The sequence below is a fragment of the Caloenas nicobarica genome, chromosome 1 (genome assembly GCF_036013445.1).
Source record: "Caloenas nicobarica isolate bCalNic1 chromosome 1, bCalNic1.hap1, whole genome shotgun sequence".
In the NCBI taxonomy this organism is placed as follows: Eukaryota; Metazoa; Chordata; class Aves; order Columbiformes; family Columbidae; genus Caloenas; species Caloenas nicobarica.
Genome location: NC_088245.1, coordinates 4884592 through 4911780, shown reverse-complemented (window position 1 = coordinate 4911780; position 27189 = coordinate 4884592). Strand labels below are relative to the sequence as shown.

The window sequence follows — 27189 nt, the reverse complement described above, 5'->3', positions numbered from 1 at the left end:
AATGGCTGATGACATTCCTGTAGGTGTCTTTGAATGCTGTGAAATAGTGGTGAAGGGTGGGACTCTGCCACCCGTAATTGTTTCAGGCATTTCTTTTTCTTGACTGCAGAGCCTGGCAATGACGAGGGGAATGTCTCACCCCTCCAGTCCTATTCTTGTAGCTGCTTTTATTAAACAGGCATCTTTCCTGTCAACATGAATAAAGGGAGGAGAGAGCAGTTCATTATCCAGTGTATCACTTTGAGTCTAATACTAATTAAAAGCTTTGCCTTCACTTCTGTGGAATCTGTTCTTAGAAATTATGTAAATTAATGGGAGTTTTGAAGAGGAGCATATGCCCAATCCTAAGTAATTCCCTGCTGGCTGAGGCAGCTCCAGCACTGGAACAGGAAAACAGCATCGGGATTTTTTTTTTCCTTTTGTGGCTGCAAAATTCTAAGGCTGCTTTGGTAAATTTTGCTGCCTCTCTTTAGCAAATACATGAGAGAGATCAAATATCCAGACTCTGACCATTTGCCAGAGGTACAATACAAAGGCTTTTTCTCCATGAAAGCTTTCCCATCTCAAAAATGACATTTAACACAGACAAGCTTTTTACTTCTGCAGCCCTTCTCCGAACAAATGTACATTCCTGCTTCAAAGAGGATTTTGACCCTCAAATGGGAGAAATACCCAAGATCCCATAACTCCCCTTGTGAGTTCGCTCTTGCTATTAATTTAATGAGGAAGATATTTACATGCTATGCTGAATGAGAAGGGATATTTGATCCTAAAGTACATAGCATGTGGAGAAAAGGGGATATGCTTTTGAAGTAAAATAGCTTTAAATGTTATTAGCTTTTCTTTTTCCCCCTTACCCAATTATTTTTTCGTTTGAAAAAGGCCAAAACAAACAGAACCAAAGAAACGGATTCAAATAAAAATGAGAAGCAATATGGTTTGGTCTCGATATATTTTGGTTTCATTCAACAAATCACTTAAAGTTGATGAAACTACTTGCATGTTTAAAGATAAACATGATTAAGTGATTTGGTGCATCTTGGCTTATTATGTATCGAAGCTGGATATGAGCGTGAACTGAATCCCAGAACTTTTGATGGGAAGACGCTGCAGTCTAAGCTTGCTTCCAGATGTATATTTTGCAAAGTTGCCTTTTCTTTACAATCTCACCCTAAGGATTAAGAGATGCTGGGTGTGGGTCCTCGTTGCAGAACACCCAAACTCCCGAATATCTGCTCTTTCCTCAAGGCTTTGGGCCTTTGTTGCTGAATCTTCCTCAGTTTCCCCATCAGTGCTGTGCTAGTTCTGCTGTGAGACTAAATCCATTATGATTTTTTTTGACTGCCTTTTGGTTCTCACATAAAAGGCTCTGTCACATTGCAGGTTGGTAAGATGAAAACAATTCATTTAGCCATGGTTGGAGCTTGTAAAAATCCTTATCTCTAATGACAGCAGGAATGTAAGATCCCAAAATAGAAGTCGTTAAGTCTACGAGGGAAGGCACTTCTTGGAAAAAGAAAGCCTAATGACACAGAACTTCAGATCAATAGAAAATCATTTTAGAACAAGAATACAACATGTAGCAGTGAATGTAGATGGGAATGACATTGCTAACCGTTTATGAGATAGCAAGGTTTCTGCATGTAGTTTGGAATTGTCTGTATGTGCGTGTTAAATATAACATTATCTCTTTTTAGGCTTTTATTGGCTAATGCACAGGTGATTTAGAAACACTGTACGACATTTTAGTTGAATGAACACAAAATATGATCATCACTCTGGAATTAAGACGCCAGCTTGTACACCTATTAGACAGGGATCGTGAGGGATGGAATATTTTGATAGATGTTAAACACTAAACTAATGGCCTATCAGGGACCTGAATCTAAGTTTCTTCTCAGTCTTGGGGCTTCATCCTGCTGCCATCCACAGTTCTTCTGTGTGCAGCCAGGTTTGATCCCAGGTGAAAGTGTTGTGGTGGGCATGTACTTGAACACAGTTGCATGTTTTCCCACCAGCATGTTCTCTTGTTGCCCACATTTTGGGTCCGAGTTCATCATCTGGGCCTTAGTCCACCTTTAGTCTCCTGGCTGGAGAAAAGACCTTCTCATCTTGTAGCACATGGAAACCAGCCCAGGCCCTTATTTTGGTGCCCAGAAGGAGCTGGACATCATCAGGATAAATCAGGGCCATCCTGAGGTATTTGCACCCGTGCTGTGCATACCCTGGGGGACCTCAGGTTGAGTCCTGGCACCTCTGGACCTCTGTTTGCTCTCAGCTGGTGGTGGCTATCAGAGGTGAAGAGGCTCTGGCCAGGGGAGATTTTCCAGGAGCCATGTCTCAGACAGGTCCTCACTTTGGTGAACACGATCTCCTTGTTGACTTAAGTTCAAGTAAGATGCTGCTGATGAGGTGGGTGCACGTCGTGCTTTAGATATGATGGGCTTGGTCCTGCAGACCTGTCCTCTAGGAGCGAGGTTGTCCCCTCTCTTTCTGTGAGTGGGTTGGCATGAAGAGAACATGGGATCAGGAGAACCTAGTTGGAGCTGGAAGTCAGTCTGGTTATCAGCTGCGTGACAAAATTTCAATCAGCTAAGCGACACATTTCAAATAGATTTTGAAATTTATCACCCCCTCCTTGGTGGATGGAGCTGACACACTGTGTGTTCCTCTTCCCCATCGCTTTGACAGGACCATGCTGACTTGCGAAATCACTTCTTCACTGTGGGGATGAAGCTGGAGGCAGTGAATGTGAGGGAGCCGTTTCATATCTGTCCTGCATCAGTGACCAAGGTGAGTTCCCAGAAAGGCCGGATGAAAAGAGCCTGATTAGGAACCTCTTACTGATCTCCACCACATTTAGGCAAACTCAAGAGTGGTTCATCATTGACTGGAGAACACATTAAGAAATATGTTTAAAATCCATGGTTGTTCCTAATTAATGAATTGTTTCTTTCCCACAAGCATCACCATCTGATGATATGCTCTTAGATCCAATGGGGATGAGCCTGCCCTTCTACCGCTTCTTTGCAAAAAAAAGTTATCCCTATTTTATCTCTGTCTCCCCTCCATGTGTATGTATTTTCCCTGCACATCTGGGAAACCTTTTGAAATGTAACAGCTGGATGGAGGTGGTAGCTGGGTATTTAATCCATACTCTCAGAGGCAAGAGAGGGGAAGGCTGTAGGGACTCCAGGATCACCTCCAGTCCCTGTGCAGCTGTAAGTACCCTGAGTGACCCTGAACCCCAGCACTCTCCCTTGCCTCAGTTTGCCCATCTCTAAAACTCAGGCTTTGGTGTCTTTGCTAGAAGCACTTTGATGAAAAGTGTTAGGCGAGAGCAGGTTATTTTTAGTAGTTTGATTCCAGGGCCTGTCTCTTTCAGCTTTTCACGTTGCCTAATATTACTGCAAAATTAACTTCTGGTTTTGTTTTCTTCTTTTTCACCCCTTAGGTTTTTAACAATCATTATTTACAAGTGACCATTGATGACGTGAGACCTGAACCCAGCAAAATCTCCATGCTTTGCCATGCGGATTCCTTAGGGATCTTGCCAATACAGTGGTGCCTTAAAAACGGAGTCAATCTCACACCTCCCAAGGGTTCGTATTCCTTCATGGTGGTTTGCAGGCTTCCTCTGAAGGAAATTTTCATGTTATTATTGCCTTTAAAACTGTGATGCTGTTCACTGCAGAGCTTCACCCTACGTTTCTTGGGCCAGAATAGCTCTTGAGTCACTGGGGCTGTTGTGGCTCATACCACCCCATGAATCATAAAATCATAGAATGGTTTGGGTTGGAAGGGACCTTCACAGCTCATCCAGTGCCACCCCTGCCCTGAGCAGGGACATCTGCACTAGCTCAGGTTGCTCAGAGCCCCGTCCAGCCTGGCCTGGGATGTCTCCAGGGATAGTTCATCCACCACCTCTCTGGGCAACCTGGGCCAGGGTCTCACCAGCCTCAGTGTAAAAAATTTCTTCCTCGTGTCCAGCCTGAATCTCCCCTCCTTTAGTTTAAAGCCATCACCCCTTGTCCTATTGCAACAGGGCCTGCTAAGAATTCTGTCCCCAAGAACATCTCTGCAAATGCATCTTGCTGGTGAATTGATGTCCGTGTGCTTTGTAGTCTGAAGGAGGCTGCAGCTAAACCTGGTGAATTCCTGCAAAATGCATCTTAGCGATGCTTCGTGTGTGTAAAGAGCAAAAGGAACATTAAAAGTCTTATCACACTAGAGGGAAACCAGGCAGTTCCACTACAGCATCCACACTGGCAAAACACTGAGCCCAAGGAAAGCTCCTAAATCTAAATGTCTTTTATATTGAAACCACCTTGTACCCTGCCAGCTAAACTCAGAGCTGCCTGCCCAGGAACGTGTAGGCATTTCCTTCACTGTCTCAAAAAATCCCAGGTGAGGGCAAACTGTGAGCAATATTCAGGTCAGAGCCAGGAGAAGCAGCCTACAACCGCGCTATTTCCCAGCTTCGTGGTAGTGCAGTTAATTACTTGCAATTTCAGACAACCACCTGCAGTGCCCAAGCAATATTTATTCGCTTGCAAAATGTGTTGGTTTTCTGGAATTTTAGATTTTTGAAGCTGGCTGGGATGTTGACACTTTGCCAAAAATTGGTGTTGCTTGGGAGAAAAATAAATGCCTCAAAAAAAAAAAATCCACTAAGTTCTGTGCATGCAGATTTGTCTTAATTTTGGAAAAAGTATGCTGCTGCCAAACCTGGGGAAGACAGAATTATTCCCTAACACATTCAGAGTCCTCTTATGTATATCCAAAGTGTCTTTTCAGCATACATAATTTGAAATTCCCACCAAAGTCCTGGAGTCCTGTGCATGCAGCTGCATATGATGCATCCATGATTACTCTGTTGCTGTTGCTGAAATAAATGTGCTGTCTGGATGCTTCAGCTCCTTCCTGCTTAAATCCAGGTGTAATGATAATGCCTCTGTCAGTGCTCAATGATATTGGCCAGAAAAGTGGATAAAAATGAAAGTACATGGAATGGGTCTTTTTTGGTTGTGTGGTGGGGTTTTTTTGTTTGGGGTTTTTTTAATGTGTGGTTTTTTTGTTTGTTTGTGTTTCTTCATTGTTGCTTGTTGTTTTTTTTCCCCACCCCAAATTCACATGCAGCATCCCTCAGGCCAGCTAATTAACTAAAGTAGATCATAGGCCAGACACTTCTCTTTACAGGGTCATGGCCTAATAATTTCCAATCTGTGCTGGTGCAAAGTCTGTCCGAGGTGGTGTTTTACAGGTCAAGTGCATGCATTTTTAGAAGTGGCTATAGCATCTGTCATATGGATATTTCTCAACATGGCCAGTAAAGTCTAAGGGGCGAGTAGGTATCTGGCGTGGTCTGGTGATTAGGGTTTACTTGGCCTCCTGAGAAAGTGCAGGAAGTCTCCCCTCATTCCCCTGATGAAAATAAAATTTGCTTTCTGCTGTCAGATTGGAAATCCTGGAGGGAAGCTATTAAAAAGGCATCAAGCAAGTGGCAGATAGATGCACACTCTATATTCCTGTATTTCTTATACTGGGTATGAGGGCTGCGTGCCCAAACTGCATATTAGCACCTTTGGTGTGAAATACCTCTTCCATTGGCAGGCACGCTCTTTGAGTCACTAAAATGTGGTCAGACATTGGAACATTTTTTTTTAAAAACAAACAATAACAAAAAATCACAAACCACCAAAAAATAAAGCAGAGGGAAAGTGAAAAGCATCCAGACCCCCATTGAGGTAGCCGGTCTTCTCTGAGCAGAATAATATCAGGTTTGGATAAAGAAATAACCGGTACTGACACGCGAGGGCTGCAATGCTGTGAAAGTGAGGAAGGTTGTGGTGTGAGCTGGCTGCTGATGAGCAGGCCTGCAGAAGGAGGAGGAAGTCCCACCATTTCCACCCAAATCATGGGACAGCTCTACCTGCCCTGGGGTGTCCAGAATTGCCCCTTCTCACACCAGAATTGACCAGCCTCCTGCTTCCCCAGTGCTCACGCATTCCCGACTAACATTATCCTTAACAGAGAGCATGTTGGCAATAGCTAGTGTTGCCCAAATGGCTCTCCCTGTTGAAAAGCAAGAAGTGGAGCAAAAGAACAAGAAGTCCTTTTTGTGGAAAAAAAAAAAAAAATCTTATTTGCTGTATTGTATTTCTTTGCTTGGATTTTTTGGTTAGTTTGTTGTTGACAAGGAGGTTCTCTGAATTTAAAATGAACTGATTTTATTTCACTGGAACAATATGCCAGGTTGGGGTATTTGGGTTCAGAGTCCTTTATTTCTCTGATATCCATTCTCTTGCCTTTTTGCCTATCAGGCCTTTGTTGAAGCCAAACATACAGTAGATGAGTCATGAACAGGAGGTGCAAACATTTGCTACTAGAAATAGAGAGCAGTGTTTTCCTGTACGGTGCCAAAAATGAATACCCATTTACTGCTGCTGTATAAATATTGAACAAGTGCTGTTTGTATTTATTAGAGCTGGATTTGTAGACCATTTCTCTTTAGAGTAACAACCATTGTTCCTTTTTATCAGCTATTAAGAGGGGGGAAAAACATGTCGGCAGCGCTCCTAGTTGTAAGGCTTGCTAAGAAAATGCCACTTGCAAAACTTCCAATACATTTGTGTTTTTATATTTGCTTCTGATTGAACTGCTGGGCTCTTCTATGCTGAGAGTTGAGGTAGAAAACACAATGAGTTTTTACATGTTTGGGGAGCAGCAAGTGAATCACTCAAGCAAAGCTTTGGACGTTGTCACTTGGGCTGAGCCGGAAAGGATCGCAGAATGTGAATGTCATGTGCTAATGGCATTTAGTTTATACCATGGTGCTCCATGGAAAGGCCATACACAGGTCCAGGCTTGCTTGAAGCCAGTTCTTGAGTTTTTCGTCTTGGAGTCATCCTCGTTGGGCTGCTGAAGTGAGTTGTAGCCAACTCTAACTGCCCTCCCGGGTTTCAGTCCTGCTGAGGTCTGCAGCAGAAGGTCTTCCAGTGATTTCAGTGGTGTAGAGACAAGCCAGCAGTTGTGGTGGCGACTCAGTCAAGTTTTTATACCTCACTGAAACCTTGTCAATGCGCCTTTTCCATCCGCTCTGCCAAGACTTGGCGTAGCTTGCGATTAAGATTCAAAACCTGTCCGTAAGGAGTTTAAATTGAAGATACGAGACTGTGCAGGGTGTAGGAGGGTTTTTGGGTCCCTGAGGGCACCGTGCCATGGCAACTGGGGTGGACCCCAGGTCGTTTAATGTAGACAACTATGTTATGGCTGTCCCCACCTCCACCCATCACCTTAGCAGCTTCTGGAGTCAATGAAGAGTGAGAGGGACTTTCATAGGGCAATTCTGCTCCTTGTGCAGAAGGACAGACAGATGGACAGACAGGTGGCCTCTAGATCTCCCCATTTCTCCGTTGACTCTTTAGGGAATCCAAGGTGACAAGCACAGCTATAAGACGTCTCCACTGCAAAAATCTGTATGCGATCAGACGAATCCCCTTCTGACGTGACGTGCACTTCTCCCATTTTCCATGTCATTTTATGAAGCTGAAAAATATCTGGCAAACAACTGGAGAGCAGAAAGGAGATGGAGAAGAAGCAGAAAGAAAATACTGTTGCAAAAACTTGTTAAAAAACAGTGCAAGGATTTTTTTTTAATGAAAAATGAACATTATAAGTAATTGCCCTTTTTTACTTCCTTGTGCATGTTTATTTCTAGCTTCTGAACTATTGTGCACTTTGACGCCCCAGAGAGACAGGCAGCTTTTATGACCTTCTCTGCTCAAAGGCTTTATCTCAATTTGTTTGTATGTGTGAAATCATTAGAAGCAGAAGTTCACCTTATCCCAGAGACTTGCACTTTAGCAGTATGCCTGGGATTTTTATTTTTGAATTTTTTACCTCCTTTTTTGGATCTGTGTGACTGATAGGTGACTCCACTCAGTATTCCAGTCCTTTCTTGCCTACAAAAAAATTTCACGATTTTCGTTGTCATAAATGATTCATTCCCATCTGATCTCGAGTGTTCCTTTTTGACTCTCAATGAAAAAGGCATTGAGTGATGTTCTGTGAAATGAGATGCCAGGCAGGGAGGTGGAGGGGAGAATTTGGCCATTAGGTGACTCTTGAAACCTTCCAGTGAGAGGTCTTCAATAATGTTATTACAGTGTCAACAGTATCATCACAGGGCCCTGGACACGATTAGCACTCACTGGTTTCAAGCACCTTAAAAACAGGCTGAGATAGACAAAAAAAAACCCAAACCAAACCAAACCAAAAAGCAAAGAAACCCACCTTCTTTCTGTCCCCAGATTTTATTGCCTAAATAGCCAGGTAAGAAGAATCAATGAGCAGAGGTCTGTTTTGTCTCTCTGCGATGGGACTGTTTGAAAGATGCCCATAATAAATCAATGTTGCTTCGTTTTTTTTCAGAGAAGTAGAGGCTGAAGGGATCATCTGGCTACTGAGACTTTAGTCCGGGAGCTGGGAAATCTGGGTTATTTTCCTGCTCTGCTCTACATTTCCATATAACCTTGGATGACATGCTTGGTGTGATGGGATTCAGCTCTCGTACGCTGAGCTGCTGGAAAGTCAGTCACGTAGGGTACACCCCTATCAATGAAGAGAGAGTAGAATTTATCTCATGCTTTGAGGGAGAGGGTGGATCAGCTTCTGACTGTGCTTGTCCTCTCCTTGTCCACTGCTGAGGGACCCTTGATGTCCAGCTCCATCACCCCATCTTTTAGATAGCTAAAGGAAAGAGAAGGAAGACTATGGCTAGTCCCATCTGGAAAATTAGGTCGTTATGGGTTTATTAAATTCTGTGAGATGCTCACAGGAAAGGGAAAATAAAGAAAATAAATATGTTTCATTACTTTTTAATGAAGATGCAGAGTTTTCAAAGCAAAATGCAGAAGGTGTGTGAGTAGGGGCTGGAGGAGCGTTGGGTCTCGTGGTGTATAAACAGGCATCCAGAGAACTGATCATGCAGAGGTCACTGAGGTGGGATGGGATGCTGAAACACACAGCTGTCTCCTTGGGGCCCATTCCGTGCTCTCTCTCTGGTGTGAAGTAGAGACTGATGGCACGTTCTGTTTTGTCACCCCGCAGGTTACTCTGGGCAGGACTTTGACTGGGCAGACTACCAGAAGCAGTGTGGAGCGGAGGCGGCGCCTCACCTGTGCTTTAGAAATGTAAGTTCTCTTTTTGCGTTTGCGTTGCTCCTGTTGATCATGTGAAACACGGTTGCTTGCACGGAAAAGCTGCAGCGAGGCTTTGGGAGGACCACTAGGAGTGTTTCATGGGAAGGAAGCTGGAGAAATGTTTCAGGTCTCCATCCCTAAAAGAGAAAAAATACTATCTGGCTCTTTATCTGATTCATTTAGATTTTGTGCTTCTCATCTCCTCTCTGATTTTGTACAGGACCTAGCACAAGAAGGATCTCAACTGACTTTTACAAATAGTTCAAATCCTATTAAAAAAACCAAAGACCGGATAAAGAAAATTGCATGGTATCATCTGGCCCTTTTAACATGTTGGGTGTTTTCTCTTATTTCTAAAGGGATATGTGTAACCAAACCAAATGTGTTTAAAAGCTAAGGTTGCAACTGTTGAGCTCAGAGTGTGAGAACAGTGATTAACCTGAATGGATACTGTGGTCTTGGGGATGGTTCATGTTCTCCTTGATATGTCAAGAGTGATGTGACTGCGCAGCACATCATTACACTGTAGGCCATTAAGAGCTTTGGAAATAGTCTTTTGCAGGCTTTTTTTATGGCAATGGCAGTCTGGCATGGCTTGATCCCACAAGTATTTGTCATTTGGTGAAAGGCAGATGTAGCCTTCTGTCTTTTACAATAATGTGGTGCTCTTCATGCTCCCATCAACTGATGGAAGTTGAGATCCCATCAATAGCTGAAAATGTGGTGGTACCTAAAATGAGTGAAGAAGGGTTTGCAAAATAAAGCGGTGTTGTGAATGGTGGACAGGCAGGTTCATCTGTGAGTTACGTAGCTTTTTACTGTATTCAGAAGGTGTTTATGAAAAGCAGAACCAAGACTGTCTCACAAGACACTGGCTGTGTTTTCGCATGATCTTCCTCATCTATGGTGACCCAAGGGCAGCCTGGCTTAAAACAGACCTTTGATGGTGGAATGATGAATGTGAACACTTCTTGTTGATGAATTCAGAAGACTGGTGTCATGAACAGAGTTTGACCTGGGAATCTGGTCAGAGTTGGGATTTCTTTGTCCCATTTATTGTGTTGTCCTATGCAAAACTCTCTGCCTCAAGGGGCTTTAAGTGAAAATTTCTGAAAGCGCTGAGGGAAGCTGGACAATGCTACATCACACCAACAGGGTGAGACAACTGCTGCATTTCTTCTCTTCTGCAAGCACCCCTCCATTTGCTTTATATTTCTTTTCATTTTGTCAAGTAATGGATCTATGCTCTCAACACTGGCAGCTTTGAGAAGAGTCTCTGCGTAATATCCTCCAAAGATTAAATCAGGTCTAAGCACTTTTTTCCCCCCATTTTTTTTAAGGAAACATTTATCAGATGAACGAGTGTCTGTTATTCTTTCACTCTCAATGACACAGTTCTCTGCAGAGAGATGTAATCTCGCTGTTGTCTCTTGCACAACCTCCCTGGCAGGTTGGTCCATTTATTTCATGGCTGTGAGCGGCTCTTTGATAGAAGGTGTTTTGCAAACACATCTTCCATCTAGTGCAGCCAGACGTGGTGCTGGAAGTGGATATGCTGTAACTGTTTCCCCGAGGGGAGATATTTAACAAGGAGAGGCATTTATGAAATGGATTGACATGACCAAATGCTTAGTAAAATAAACTCCCAGCTAACTATTTTGCCATTGATTCTGTGTAAATTAGCCTCCAGCACCGAATTGTGATGAAAGGAGCCGGTGTGATGATAAATGACATTTCCTTGTTAGGCAACATAAAAGGCATTTAAACAAACTCACCCTGCTTTTCTGCAGTCTTGGCCAGAGGCAGCTGTTATGGGGTGAAGCTGATCTGTGTGCTGAGCAAGGCTTGTGACAGTCCAAGCAGTGTTTGACACTAGCAGTACATTCTTGGAAGGCCCCTTGATGAAAAAAAGACCAAATCCATAAGTTTTTAGTCTCACAAAGAGCTCCCAGTGATTGTTAAAGGTGGAGTACCCATGGCCCTAGGTGCTACAAATAGCAGGACTGAATTTGAGTCTGACTTCCAGTTGCTCACGTGGGGTTGCTGGATGAGACATTGATGTCATTTTGAGTCAGCGACAGTTATTACCCATCCTAATTATTGTTAGCCAGAATCTCAGCTGTGAGGGGGAACCTTTTTGTGCTACTGTGTGCAAACAGAGATGCAAGTGCTCAGAGCTGGTGTGTTGCAGAACAGGTGGGACAGAGGGGACGAAGATGCAAAGAAAAGAAGCCATGGCATGGCCACAGGTGTTGCATTAGTGTGTTTTCTGGTGGTGTAGATGCTGGGAAGGGACTGAGCAGAAGTGAAAGGAGAGGGGACACTGGAAGGGACAGAAGGTAAGGATGAAAGTGGATGAAGAGTAGCTTGAGGCTTGTGGGGAAGGTTTTGGAGAGGGTTGTAGGGTTTTGGGATTGCTCTGCACTTGGGATCACCTGCAATAGCTCCAAACAGGAGCTCTGGTTTGTTACGTTAGGGCTGAGCCATCCTGGCTCTGGCAGGTACAGGAGAGGCTGCTCAGCAGCTTCTCTTAGGACACCCAAACTCTTAGTACAATGGGGGATGCTGCATTCTTGCAAGCTCATGACCCTACATTTTGGTCCCATGTTTCATAGTTGGGATGATGACCACTTGTTTGGGGAACATTGCTCTTACATCAGACTTGGCTTTCCCTTCACTGGAGAAGAGTGGGAGGGCAGTGGGAGCCTCAGATAACCTGTGAAAGACCTGTTTCTTTGGTTTAAGTGCATTTAAGTTGTATTTAGGTTGTATTTAAGTGTTCAGAGTTACTGCTGTGGCAGTGAACACAACTGGCTCCATCTACACCCACCTGCAACTGATGAACTTATGTACCTGAAGTCTACAGAGAAGGACCTTGTACATGGAGCTTAAAATACTCCATGAAGAAAAACATACTTGAATAGGTTACTCAGATTTCTCCAGCCTCAGTCAGCCTGGGCAACTGAATGTCTGAAGAAGTTTCTCTGGTCTCAGGCAAGATGGGTTATTTATTTTACAAGGTTTTTCCAAGGAAGGTGGGAGGTGCTGAAGCACAGCATATCTGGGAACCCTCTGTGTAATTTCCCATCAGCAATGGTGAACAGCAAATGCGTCACTAACAAGCATTCAAATATACATGGGGGTGGTGTAGAGTAACCTCCTCCCAGTCTCTGAGAGTTACGGGTTGGAGTAAACTATGAAATACATTCCTTCCTGATTTGTTGTCATCGTTGTTGTTTCATATGGGTGTCCAGTGCAGCTCCGTTTTGAATCTGAATGCCTTTATGTTCTTCAGTGTATTCTGCACTTCCAGTGAAAAGCAAACCATGCTGAATTTATGCTTCCCAGCCAACAGCCTAGTTAAAGTCATGCAATGCTGCAGTGCCATATTTCAGTGTTGGCTCTTGACTCTTTCAGACATCCTTCAGCCGTGGCTTTACTAAGAACATGAAGCTGGAGGCGGTGAACCCCAGGAACCCTGCAGAAATATGTGTTGCTTCTGTCACCTCAGTTAAAGGACGGTTAATGTGGCTTCGCCTTGAAGGTATGTGATGTAAAGGCTGCTTGTGTTTGTGTGATTCACTCAAACGGCCTCTGAATTTTATCCTTCACGCTCTCCACAAAACTGCTTTCTGCAGTTTCCGGTTTATACACATTAACGAATAGTACGTCATTAAAGAATTATCTAACCCTTTTCCCTCCCTGAGGGAACCACAAGAGCTGCCACCCTCCCATCCCTGTGGATTCTATCAGTGTGGTCTCCATTGATGACAGAGACCTCCTTGCCATCATGATAGATCTCCATCTGGGAATGGATATTTGCCTCGCTTGTGCAGCTGAGGCTTCCACTGTGGTTCCCAACATGCTCTCATGGGATCTCCTGTCCCCCTACAAATTCCATCCTCCTTCCCTCCCTCATTTTTTCACTCCTTTTTTGACCTAGGTCCATAAAACTTCTGCAATGTATGCTCTTCCTCACCATGACCATCACATGCTCACACCTCTCCCTCCTTTGATTGTGTAATTTCCTTTGCTGATCTAAGAGAGCTCTTGCAGGCAGCTCTATTATAGAGAGTTTAAAAAGCCATCACCCCATGGAGAACATCACCACTGTACAAGCAGTATTTAGGAGGGTGCTGTAAAACTAGCAGAGCATGATACCATAGCAAAACTTCCACTTCCACCTTTCTTGAAAAGAGGTGTAGGTGAGCTCATTTTTATGTGGTTTTGCTCTTGAGACTTTCTTTCTCAATTCAACTGGGCAGAGACCTCTTAAGTAAGTGTAATTTAGAACAACAGAGAGATTCTTCTTATTACAGCTTTAAAACCAGTGTTATTTGTAAAGCCACAGAGAGCAGAAAGCCACACACAGGTAAGTGTTTTGATGGGCACTGTGATGAACCACAAAGTTATTGTAGAATCCATCATTGTCACAAAATAGGTTAATTTTTACCCATCAAGGTAACATACTATTTTTGGAAGCTACTGGCTTCATCTTTAAGGGATATAAGAGCTCCAGTTTCCCTCTTAAATCAGTAGTAATTGAGTCAGTATCAACTGCAAATGTAATATGCTTCCTTGCTTTCTTCTGAAGAATCATGAAAACATCAAAGGCACTTCTGGTGGCCCGTAGTCCTGCTCATGCCCAGTCTCTGTAAGATCTGTGCTTCTGCCTCTTGATGAATGCCAACGCAGACGTGCTGCCAGCCCTGATACAGTCAAAAATCAACATCTTGCTGGAACCCTGCCATTTGCAAAACAAAATGCATTTGCCCAAGCTACCATGATGGTTCAGGGAGGTGTGATGTTAAAACACTTCCACCCCTTGGCTTGCAGTCACTTGCTGATAGGTCGATACTGTGCAGCTCCGCCTATGCCACTAGATATTTCAAGGCATCCTTGAGATACTAGGCCGATGAAAGAGCAACATCTCTTAAACACTTGCTGCGTACAACCCCAAGACATATCACAGTGATACAATGGCATGATGTCTTGGTGAACTGGGAGGAAAGCAAGGTGCAGTCATCTTACAGAATCATAGAATCATTTCAGTTGGAAGACACCCTCCAGATCATTGAGCCCAACCATAACCTAACTCTAGCACTAAACCATGTCCCTAAGAACCATGTCTATGTGCCTTTTAAACCCCTCCAGGGATGGTGACTCCACCACTGCCCTGGGCAGCCTGTTCCAATGCCTGACAACCCTTTCCGTGAACAAATTTTTCCTAATATCCAATCTAAACTTCCCCTGGTGCAACTCAAGGCCATTTCCTCTTGTCCTATCACTTACTACTTGGGAGAAGAGACCAACACCTTCTGCAGCTGAGGGAGTAGTGTATGTTGTTGGTACTCCAGACTCCTGGGGAGAAATGAAGCTTGTGCTGAGCTCCAGGTTACAGAATTGCCCTGTGGAGAGCAGAATCAAAAGGGAACAGAGCAAGTCTTTCCTTCGCTGAAGTCAGTGGCACCTGCTTGCTCCAGGGGAGCTCTGCAGCGGGGTGGGCAGGAAAGGAGTCACCCAATCTTCTCTGGTGGCCCATAGGGTCAGTGTGCTGGCTCATGAGTAATTCTGCTGAACTGCATTAAGTCTGGTCTGCTGTCAGGATTGTTTCTGCGAAAGCAGTTTGAACCCTCATTCTCAGAGCTTTATGAAGTTTATTTTGACCTTTCCAGGGTAAAGCAGCTAGGAAAGGTTTAATGGGAGTACAAACTGTAGTCGAGCACAGGATTTCAGGAGATGACAGAGGAACAGGGATCTTGACAAGAGGTTCTTGAAGAAATCCCACGTGAGATGAAGGCTCAAGTTTGATCTCCTCAGAAGGCACCTCCCTTCCTCTGCAAGGTGCTCAGCTCTCAGTGTTTTAGTGCTGGAAGATGGTGGAAGCCAGATACTAACTGTATTGCTTCATCATCACCCGGCACATCACCTTAAGCATCGTACTGCATTGACTATAATAACCCAAGAAGTATTTCAGCAGCTGACAATGCACAGTGCCATTTGTACAAGAGGAAAGGTCTCTAATCAAAGCCCTGAAATTTAGTAAACACATTGTCAGGTAGTCCAAAGTACCTCATCTGTGCTAGCAGCTTGTTCTAAAATATAACAAAGGCAGATGTTCTGCAGTGTTTAGCTCTATTCTATGGTAGACAAGGCTTTCCCAATGCTTCTGCGATAAATTCCATTCTCGGGGGTTTATAACTCAATGGCTGCCTGAAGAGAGATTCCTCCTCACCTAAAGCTTGGCGGGGCAGATCGTTTGTGCTTCTTGTGTCTTTGCTGTGAAGCCTCGTGGTTTGGGCTGGCTGGGATGTGGGGAGAGCAGAGCTGCAGGTGTGTGCCCGAATGCAGCAGAGGTGGGGGATGTAGGAGAGCTGGGCTGTTATCCTTCTCCATCCCTGACGTATAGCTGTCACCCCAGGCAGTTTGTCTCCTCTGGGTGAGGCCCCATCTGGAGCACTGTGTCCAATTCTGGGCTCCCCAGTTTAAGAAGGACAAGGAATTACTGGAAGGAGTCCAGCAGCGGCTACGAAGATGATGAGGGGTCTGGAGCATCTTTCTTATGAAGAAAGACTGAGAGAGCTGGGGCTGTTCAGCCTGGAGAAGCTGAGAGAGGATCTCATCAATGCTTATAAATATCTCCAGGATGGGTGTCAAGAGGATGGACCAGACTCTGTTCAGTGGTTCCCAATGACAGGATGAGGGGCAACGGGCGCAGACTGAAGCACAGGAGGTTCCATCTGAATATGAGGAGAAACTTCTTTCCTTTGAGGTGCCAGAGCCTGGACCAGGCTGCCCGGAGAGGCTGTGGAGTCTCCTTCTCTGGAGACATTCAAACCCTCCTGGACACATTCCTGTGTGATCTGCTCTGGTGACGACCCTGCTTTAGCAGGTGGGTTGGACTGGATGATCTCCAGAGGTCTCTTCCAACTCCAACCAGTCTGTGATTCTGTTTCTCTCCCGTGTACAGGGCAGGTATGACATTGCATCTTTGTTTTTAGTAGAGCTGTGTGCAGTAGCAAGCTTTGGGGTTTTTTGTTGTCTAAGATAACTGGTTGACTTCTGACTCAAGGTGGCAAAAGCTCACCTGCAGCCTGGTCTGGACACAAGGCAATTATTTTGGTAAAGAGCTGGAATCAACACTTGTTTGAAATTGAGTTCTCAGTAAGGATCTTACCAAATTTATACCCATCTGGTCAAGGAATCCGAGCTATTTTGGCAGCTCCCCTTCTTAAATGGTGAAGTGCCTTCACTTTTATATGCACATTTTATGGAGTTTGGGAATCCTTTTTTTTTTTTTTCCCTAAACTGTAATGTATTCAAAGGGACTTGGTGTTCACTAATCTTTTACCTATTACAGTGAATAGGAAGTGCTATTTCTTGGGTCTTTAAATCAACTAGTCCTCCAAGAGCCTGGATAGAGGGCAGGGAGAGGGCCACACACTCCCACCTTGCTCCCCTCCCTCATCTCTTTCTCTCTGTCTTTTAATTACTTAAAGGATGTTTCTTTCATAAAAAAAACCCCTGTGTGCATCTCCTTGTCTTTTGAATTCTGATATATAGATGTTTTACGCCTGTTTTATATCTCAAATAGAATAAGCTGTAGTAAAAGGAAAAGATGTGAAAGACTGCAAAAATAAAAAGAAGTCTTCACTGCTGTTGAAATACATGACCACAGTATGCACAGTGTTGCACTAAAACTAAGTATTAAAAAAAACCACCCTGCTTGCAGAGTTGTAAAATAAATGTGGCTTGAACTGTGGCTTTTTTTTTTTTTTTACTCCATTAATACACTATTGTTTCTAACTGATTATTTATATTCTGGTAGCAGCAAGGCTCCCCAACTACCATGGGAGCCCATCGCTGAAGACCTCGGGTCCCACCATCCGTCATGGGCACGTCTGAAGCTTTCATTGTCACCCTCCCATTTGCACTGTTTGACAGCCCAAACCGCGGCCATAAAACAGGACGCAGCAGTTAAGCAGCGTCGAGTTAGACGTGAGGGAACATTGCGTAATAAATCACGCTTTGTACAGTAGCAAAAGTCTGTAAACTTCAGGGCGAGCATTTAATGAGCAGCAGTATAGTTCCCCCGTGGTGGAAGAGAAGCACAGAGCTGATCCAAGGCTGTGCTCATCCCATCACTTCCTGCTTCTTTATTACTCATCATCTGCATTGTTAATTTTTACTGGTTCATTTTAGATTTTAAAGCCGAAGCGTTCCTGGTATGAATTTATACAAGTAATAATGTTCAGTCTCTGCACAGCTTAGGAATTTGAGGAAAACCCTTTTGCTAATCACTTCTCCAAGGAGGTGTTCCATAATTTTCCCTTTGAGAGTTTTCCAGAGTTGCTGCTCTGTTCTGCCCAGGATTTGTAGCAGGAGATGGATATTTTCCTCACCCTGTTTCCAGTCTCCCCGTTCTCTTCTTTTCCATTTAACATCTCAGGTCTTGCAGACATTTCTTAGTCTGGGAGGATGTCGGCATAAAATGAAACTAATGAGTCTCAAACGAGCTGTTTTCTGCTTATATGAGTGAGGCCAAACGAATCAGTAAGATGTTGGAAGTGGAAGGCAGGGCTATTGATTGCCAGAGGGAAGAAGCAGTACCAAGGAGGACAGAGTAGCTGTGAATATGTTGTGCAAGAGGAGTAGTGATGCTGCAGGAGAACAGACATTATGGTGCTTCCTTCCTCATTTGGGTGGCTACAGCTGTAAACTTTAAAAACAAAATTGTCCTGTCACATCTGTTGTTGTTTGCAAGCAGGAAAGTACATTTCATCTGCTTATTGGGTCAGAATGAAACCACAGAACAGTTACAGTAATGAAAACAGTGGATTTTGCCACGTTTGGTGAAATTTCGGTGAGGGCTGTGTTGATGTCTTGCTCTGTTTAGGGCTTGCTCCATGTCTTACTCACTTCATGCATGTGTTGCCTGACTTCAGCAGTTCTCACATCAGTTCCTTGGCTGGATTTGTGTGTCCTGCCCACTGCAGAGTGCAGCGTTCATCAGGTTCAAACTGAAGAAGTGACCTCTTGATACTTTCTCGTGGAGGGAGATGGTTTTACAGGGAATACCAGGGGCTGAGACCTTGCATTGAGGCTCAGCTGCTCATATAAGCAGGTTGTGTCCTGTATCATGTGCCTTCATCCCTTCCCCATCTCCCAGTGAAATAGAGACTGTATCTTCAGTGAACAATGTGTGAACACAGTGCAGGACTCAGAGGAATACCATGAAGACATCCATGAATCTGTGCAGACACCATTATTTCCTTTTTAAAAATTATTTCCTTTAGCCGCACGAGCACCAGCACCTATTTTCCTGCTTCTTTTGGATTTTCATACAACCACGTGCACTCAGAGTGCAGCAAGTTTATTACTAGAGGAAAGACTGATCCGAACGCTGCGTCTCAGCCTGGATGCCATTCGCATCGCAAAGTTCAATTACTGTTTCAATTACACTGCAAGCCCTTGATGAACATTCATTAGTGGGAAGTTCCCCATAGTCGTGTAGCTGTGCGCAGCAAACGCTGCTGCATTGAGGAGGAGGCAAAGATGCTGTAACAGATGCAAAGGCGAGAGGATGCTGCAGGGGAAGCTGCTGATCCTTTGGTCTCTTTTATTAGATCATCTCATGCTGGTGCTGGAGCTATAGGTCCTAGGGTGGAAATGACAGAGGGGGGTGAACTTGCTGGCCAGGCACAGACAAACTTGAACTGGAGTAACTAAACAGGATCTTGACTGGGGACCCAGAGTTGTTTTCAAAAGACCTCAAAGCCAGTGGGAATATTTCCATTTGCTGCCAATGGGCTTTGAGTGCGACCCACGTAAACCAAGGCAGGAGACTGTCTTCTAAAGGAGTCATAATAACCAAACTGGAAGATATTTGCTTGAAGCAGAGTTTTTCAGTGGGATTTTGGAGTCAGTATTATGCCAGAGATCTTAGTGCATCTGTCCCACTTGGGGTTTTTATACTGTTACTCCCTCATTGGGTGATCAGCTCATGTTTCATGTGCAGCGCGGTGCCCTAGAAGAATTCATGGCACCTCTAGACAGAAGGGTGGCCATTGCTTGCCCTTAAAAACAGTGACTCAAAGGGCAGAATTACACAAAAAAAAAAAAGTTTCAAGGGGGCACTGGGGCATAAAGGTCTGTCACATTAGGTACCATCCTGTTGAAGCCCATATACACCCTGTTACCATTAAGAGCGAGCACCCAACAAGTTCTGCTAAGTTGCTTATGCAAAAAAACCTGAGAGTCAATCAGGCCATCTTGGTGGGGAGATTCATGCATGTTTAACCTTACTGACTATTGGCTGCTTCACTGCGCACCCTTAGAGTGCTCTTAATGAGGATTTTCTCTGGAATCGCACTGTAAATGCAACAGCCTTATCATCGCTGTCTGAAAAGTGGAAGATGAAATGATGCCTGATTTTGATGCAGGGAAGCAGATTTGTTTTTATGTGTTCCATCATCTGCTTCCCTTGGTTCATGATGAATGCTTGAATGGCTCTGAGCTCAGTATTCCCATGTCTAAATTACATGATAAATTTGTATTTATAGGTTTACAGATGCCGTCTCCAGAGTACATAGTTGATGTAGAATCTATGGACATTTTCCCTGTTGGCTGGTGTGAAGCGAATGCTTATAACCTGACTCCACCACACAAAGCTGTTTGTAAGTACATGGAAACCTCAAGCAGCGTAGCTATTACATCTACAGATTTATCAGAGAGTTTGTCTTATATCTATAATCCAGTTCTTGAAACCACCAACCTAACTAGCAGACTAGTAACCAGGCTGTAAGTGTACTGTAATAAATAGTAATAAATCTAGTTAGTGACCAGACTCTGCAGCACTGGTATTATGCGATTTGTACTTGTCTGAGTGATCAGTCCCTCTAAAAATGGGATTGTTTGCACTAGGAAAGGCTGTTATGTGGTTTGGGATTGCAGTGTGGCTTGTGGGCTTGCGATGGGGTTGTCAGACTGAAACCAGGTTTTGTTGTGCTGAGCCAAGTTCACCTGACCAGCTGAGTGAATTAAGGACACAGGACCTCAAATTGGAAAAAAGAAACATAAAATATAGGGTGGAGTGGACATAGAGAGAGCATCCAGGTGTGAAAGAGGGTCTGCTCCATCTAAACGGAGAAATATTTGCTGGCCTCCTGTGATGGAGTTTCTGCCTCTTCCCAGGGTATCTATCCCGTTATTTCACTGCTCAGAGGTTTCCCTAGTGTTTAATTTAAATCTCTCCCAGCACAATTAAGCCTGTGGTGTTCTGTCCTGCCTCCAGTGCATATTAAGACCAAGTTCTTCCCTTTCCATTTGCATCTGAAGGCAGCTCATGAGTGCTCAGTGGCCGGGTGGTGTTCCGTTCCTCACAGAAACTATCCAGCCCTGATCTCAAGCCACCAGACGAAAATTAGCCTCACTGTTTATATTAATTAACATTTGAAAGGCAAATTTTAAAATGTGCCAACCCTTTTGAAGAATTAAATATGCTTAAGTTAAAAATCAGGCAGCCGGGGCCTAATTTGGGAGAATACTGCTATGGCAACATTAAGCAGCTTTATGGCAATTTATAGCTAGGGATAAATTATGCTGGAGGTAATCATGCTTGTAAAATGTAATTTTATCCATATGTGTTTCGGTACAGAAAAATATTTGTGTTTTTATTTTAATTTTTTTATACTGGTCCCATAAAACACGATATTAGCATTCCAGAGGAAAGATTAAATATATTATTACATCTTTAAAGTAGGTTTTAATGATGTAGTGACTTACTTAAAAAATACCAAGAAAATATGGTGATAGTAATTAAGTACCATTTCATTGTGTTAGAAGTCATTTTATAGTCAGTGCATTTATATAGCTTTTTATGCATTATGGGTATACTTTTTAGGATGGAAGAGTACAAAACTGTTTTTTTTTCTTCCTTGCTTCATTTTTGCAGTGCGAAGGAAGAGAAGAATTGCAGTTGTGCAACCAGAAAAGCAGTAAGTTTTTGCTTTTAAGGTGTTATTTTTACAGTGATGCATCAGGTCTTCCAGGGGAGGTAATAAACCGCAACTGAGTGACTTGCTAACTACTACCCAGGTACCACAGGAGAGTTGGCAAGGGGATTATTTTAAATTGAAAATATTTGTAAGCATAGTAGAAAGTCTTTGAAAAAGAAATATTCTATTAGCTGGGACTGTATAGCCAGTGTCTGATGGCCAGTAAGGAATGCTTATGGAAGATGGACATGTACGAGGAGGGCATTTCCCAATCTAGCCCTTGCAGTTTCTGGAAACTAGAATTTAAGGGATTTAAGTGTGAATATTTGCAGCCTGAAGGGCTAAAGCTCACAGACCGGAGTGTATTTTTGGAGGAGGGCTGGACCTGGCTCGTTCTTCTGCAATATGCTGGCCCATAAACTGTGTGGAAACGGGGTTGCATTTGAGGCATCTCCACTCCTCGCTCTGAGCAGGTCTTGTGCATCCCTTGGTCCATCCTGAAGGCTGGTTCTGCCCCTTTGCCTTGTCTGATGCTATTAAATACACCGAATTGCTGTTTAACAGGTTACCATCCACAGTGCCTGTTGAGAAAATACCTCATGACCTCTGCCCGATTCCTCAGCCCGACACAACAGGTGAGGTTGCTCAGCACCAGCAGGGTCCTTATTTCAAGGACCCGTTGCCTGTATGGAGGGGGATGACCCCAAAAAGGGAGCAAGCGTGTCATACGGGTGGGGAGATGGGACCACATCCTCAGGGGGTGTAAGGCGGTGTGGACCCACCAACATCGCGAAAAGTTTCTGATTGACAGCACGTGAGGGTCTGGTCCTCTGTGTGTGAACATCGTATCTTGCTGGGGTTATCAGAGTTCCCCTGTAGCTTGCCCATTCCAGCTAATGATGTTAGGGCCAGGCTAATGAAACTCTGGTGGAGAGGGATGTGACTTTTTAATTGGCATCAGTGAAATTGCTTGCACCAGGACTTAATGGGTCCCTACGTTAGCATCAGGGCTGTGTGGCATGGCTGCTACTTCTGCTAAAGTAAATTTTTTCTCCCCTTTAGCTCTGAGAGTGCAGTATTCATCCAGTTAATTGCATAGACTGTACAGGAGGGGCAGGATTTAGCTCACTTTATTTCAGCAGACTGCAGAGCGTGTGTTGCCATCTGAGCCAACATCCCAGGGCTCTGTTACAATCAAATGGGGAGAAACAGGCTCTTTTTGGGTATGATAACCAAAAAGTGGATAACCGCTTGGATAGCACATGAACTGTGTCTAGAAGTACCCACTTCTCTTCCTGGGCTATAAAGCAGCCCAGAGTAATTAGCCCAGACAAAGAAAACTGCTCCGTAGTTCCATGTTGGGTCTGGGCAATGGCACCTCAGTGTTTACTGGGTTGGGCAGTAGATGAAGAGGGGTTTGTGGAGCCCTCCACCTGAATTTTCACCCTGAGCCGATTCCATATTTGTGAGAGGCAGCCAATACATTCCCTGTCTGGCAAGTTGCAACTGAGTCTTTCACATTCGTCTGCAATGCAAGCTATGGAAGAGCTTCGCGTCATGTTATGAATGAAATCCATTCCCGATTCTCCTTTTGAGAGGGTCTGCAGACAAATTGGTTGCTATTAAAAGCAATCACTTTTCCCGTGTTGGATGGATTTGAGTAGCAGAGGCTTCTCTACCTCCTGTCCCAGGAGAGACTTCTTTGTGCCTCATTTACTCTCCTTCCCTCCTTCCCACATGTAGGAGGAAGAAAAAGGGCTCTTAATTTATTGTACAGAAGTGCTACATGCACATCAATGCTACTTTCTCCTTGCAGGCACCATCAATGGGAGATACTGCTGCCCTCAGCTCTACATCAACCACCGCTGCTTCTCAGGTCCATATTTAAACAAAGGCAGAATAGCAGAGCTACCTCAGTCTGTCGGGCCCGGCAAGTGCGTGCTGGTCCTCAAAGAGGTACGGATCAGCTATCTTTTGGGGGGATTTCAGGAGAAAGCATGGGTCATGGGTTGCCAGGTCCAGAATTTGAAAAAAAGGCACCTAAAATTGTCCTGGAGCTCTGTAGTGGTTTCCATAACTCAAAACTTCAAGCTGGAAAGAGAGGGTAGGTATATGCTTTGTGGGTTTTGATGGCAGAGGTGACATTTTTGAAATGTGGGGAGTTTGTGGCTGGGAGCAAGTTTCATCTAACTGTATCAAATTTCATCTAAGTGTGTGCAACAGAATTAATGTTCTGACCAAAGTCATCCCCAAAGAGAACCTCTGATTGTTGACATCAACCTGTTTCTTGGCATCCGTGCTGTTGTTGGGCTAGCAGATTTAGAATCATAGAATCATTTCAGTTGAAAGAGACCCTTGGGATCACCGAGTCCAACCATAACCTAACTCTAGCAGTAAACCATGTCCCTAAGAACATCGTCTAAGCACCTTTTAAATCCCTCCAGGGATGGTGACTCCACCACTGCCCTGGGCAGCCTGTTCCAATGCCCGACAACACTTTCCGTGAAGAAATTTTTCCTAATACCCAATCTAAACCTTCCCTGGTGCAACTTGAGGCCATTTCCTCTTGTCCTATCACTTGCTACTTGGGAGAAGAGACCAACACCCTCCATGCTCCAAGCTCCTTTCAGGCAGTTGTACAGAGCAAAGAAGGTCTCCACTCAGCCTCCTTTTCTGAAGGAGTGCTTGATGTGGAGGCAGGGCTCCTTCTGCCCTTGGGGGAAAAGCATGGGAACTTCTAGGTCTCCATTTATCTGATGTGTTTGCAAGACCCTCAGTGCTCAGCTCAGGATGTTTGCAGTTGTCTGAAACAAGATGAATCCCAGCCCTTAACCTAAGCACTGAAAAGGCGAGATTCCTCCCACATCACCCACCCTGTACTGCAGAGTGACTTCTGTGTCCGCATTCACCTCCACATCACGTGTATGCACTGCTTTATCCACATCAGCACATGAAGAGAGTGCGATAATCCAGCTGTCTGTGAAGGTGGGACACTTGGGTCTCAAAGGAGCAAGTCAAAAGTAGCCCGCAGCAGAAAGCAGGATAAACTGGTTGCAGAGCAAAAGTTGACAGCTGCTAGATTTGAAAGCAAGTCCACAGTGTCTTGCTGATGGGGAGTGTTAACAATCTGCTGCCACTTGAAAAACAGGCAATGAAAAAGCAACACGGGGGAAACATGAGGCAGGCACAGGCAATACTTATGCTAATATTTCTTCCTGTTTTCCTCATGGAATTTGGATTTTAAAAACATAAGCAGTGAAAAGCTTCTGCCAGGTCCTCCAATAGTATCTTAGGGCTTTGCTGCATAGACTAACCTCAGTTTCTCCATATTCCTCAACAATGGGACCAATTACCAACTGTGGAAAACAGCCTGCGTTTCCTACAGAAAGCCTGTTTTCTCATGCTCTGCCTTTACACAGATACACCGGGGTGATATACCTGGTTCCTGTCAACTACTGCTGAGATGAGGGAGGTGTCAGCAGCTCAGAGAACCATGGACAATGTGGAGGATAGGAGTACCCAGCACATGGAGAAGGCAAGAAGTGGCAAAGACGACATCCCTGCATTGATACCACAGAATCATAGAATAGTTTGGGTTGGAAGGGACCTTTAGAGCGCATCAAGTCCAACTCCTGCCATGAGCAGGGACATCTGCACCCAGCTCAGGTTGCTCAGAGCCCCGTCCAGCCTGGCCTGGGATGTCTTCAGGGATGGGGCATCCACCACCTCTCTGGCCAACCTGGGCCACTGTTTCACCACCCTCAGTGTAAAAAATTTCTTCCTCATGTCTGGCCTGAATCTCCCCTCCTTTAGTTTAAAACCATCACCCTTTGTCCTATCGCAACAGGCCCTGTTAAAAAGTCTGTCCCCATCTTTCTTACTAGCCCCTGTTAAGCACTGAAAGGCCACAGTAAGTTCTCCCTGGAGCCTTCTGTTCTCCAGGCTGAACACCCCAGCTCTCTCAGCCTGTCCTCCCAGCAGAGCTGTTCCAGCCTCGGGTCATTGCTGGGGCTCCTCTGGCCCCTCTCCAGCAGGTCCATGTGTGTCCTGTGCTGAGGACCCCAGAGCTGGACCAGCACTGCAGGGGGGTCTCACCAGAGCGGAGCAGAGGGGCAGAATCGCCCCCCTGACCTGCTGCCCACGCTCCTTGTGATGCAGCCCAGGATACCATTGGCTTCTGGGCTGCAAGTGCATGTGGCCAGGTCATGTCCAATCTCTCATCCACCAGCACCCCAAGTCCTTCTCCACAGGGCTGTTCTCAGTCCCTTCATCCCCCAGCCTGCATTGATACCAGGGGTTGCCCCAACCCAGGTGCAGAACCTTGCACTTGGCCTTGTTGAACCTCATGAAGATCTGTAGCAGCTGCCAGTGCACCCAAAAGGGCTGCAGAGCTGAGTGGTGAGAGCAGTACAGGAGATGTTTCTTCCAGCCCAAAACCACAGCCACGAGGCATTGCACAGCTGACAAGTTCACAGGGGTCCCCAACCCTCTAAATCCAACCTCAGTGCTGAGCTTGATGCCTTTGTCTTGCTTTACATCCGCTGACAGTGTGGCCCCAAGAATGCAAATGCATTATAATTATCTCTCTTCCACTATATAGAAAAATTGCAGACCATTGTAAATTATGCATCAGCATAACTTGTCTGGAATAGATAAATTATACATGGGCTTTACTTTGGCAACACACAGGGGAGGGTGGGAAAGACAACTCAAAACAACAGCTATGAAGGAAGAGCAGAGTCAGTAGCAGTCTGGCGAGAGCTGTTTAAGTCACCCTGGTCTCCAGCCGTAACTCACTGCCTTTAGAGATGCTCTAGAACCTGTGCTGCTCGCCAAGGCAGTTCACAGTGGGCAGCAGTCTCCATGATGGAGATGCTGCTCTCTTTGGCACTGATGGAAACTCTGGACTAAAACCACCTGGACAACTTAGTACTACCCCATTCCCTGTCCTGGATTAGCACTAAAGCAAGAAAAGAGCAGATGTCCTCTCCCCACCAGCACCAGGTGGTGGGAGACCTTGGTCCTGGCTGGGTGCTGAGGGAGTATTATAGCTTCCCATCCTCTGCCTTCCTTCACACGCAGTCATGAGGGATGTAACAAAATATGCAGCACAACTGGAGTTCATGATGCTCCTCAGCCCTCTTTTCCCACAAAGTCTTGTCCTTCCTTAGCTCAGTGACTGGTGCAGTGAATCACAAAATCATTTTGGTTGGAAGAGACCCTCAAGATTGAGTCCAACCATTAACCCAACACTAGCACTAAACCATGTCCTAAGAACCTCATCTATGTGTCTTTTAAACCCCTCCAGGGATGGTGACTCCACCACTGCCCTGGGCAGCCTGTTCCAATGCCTGACAGCCCTTTCCATGAATAATTTTTTCCTAATATCCAATCTAAACCTCCCCTGGTGCAACTTGAGGCCATTTCCTCTTGTCCTATCACTTGCTACTTGGGAGAAGAGACCAACTCCCTCCATACTCCAGCCTCCTTTCAGGTAGTTGCAGAGAGTGATAAGGTCTCTCCTCAGCCTCTTTTTTTTTGAAGGATCATCCTGGATCCAGCCCCAGACAACCTGGTGCTACTCACCTGCATGCTGGTGGTGGGATAGCTGTGGGTCAGTACAGCCTGGCTCTGGATTACACAAGGTTGGGAGATACCCTTGTAGTGTGGAGTAGGAACACCTTCCATTTGAGTAGCCTGGGCTGTTGTCAACTGGGGTGTTGGGACGAAAGCAGAACAGATAGGTTTGCTTTTGTGCAGCACCACTTTTCTAAAAGAACAGGCGTTTCTGCCGAGTTCTGTGGTGTTGTTAGTGCATCTCCTTGATTTCTGTGCAGTTGCTTTGTCCTACTGTTGGGTTCAGAGGTTGTGAGCTCAGCAGAAGGAAGCTGCGAAGGTGCCTTCCAGAATGGCAGCCCGTGAGCAAGATTTCCCAGGAAAATCTTGAGAGCAATGGAACTCATTTGGTAGTATGTTCAAAAGTACTGATT

At 44.9% G+C, this 27189-nt stretch overlaps 1 protein-coding gene across 1 annotated transcript in view; it reads left to right on the top strand.

Moving 5' to 3' along the window:
* Positions 1-27189, top strand: part of SFMBT2 (Scm like with four mbt domains 2) — a 104839-nt gene that overhangs the window by 58920 nt on the left and 18730 nt on the right. The window contains exons 7-14 of the mRNA XM_065647610.1: positions 2692-2793; positions 3455-3602; positions 9112-9194; positions 12621-12747; positions 19766-19879; positions 21157-21199; positions 21764-21834; positions 23016-23155. Coding sequence (XP_065503682.1) covers positions 2692-2793; positions 3455-3602; positions 9112-9194; positions 12621-12747; positions 19766-19879; positions 21157-21199; positions 21764-21834; positions 23016-23155 — 828 coding nt within the window. The remainder of the gene's footprint in view (positions 1-2691; positions 2794-3454; positions 3603-9111; positions 9195-12620; positions 12748-19765; positions 19880-21156; positions 21200-21763; positions 21835-23015; positions 23156-27189) is intronic.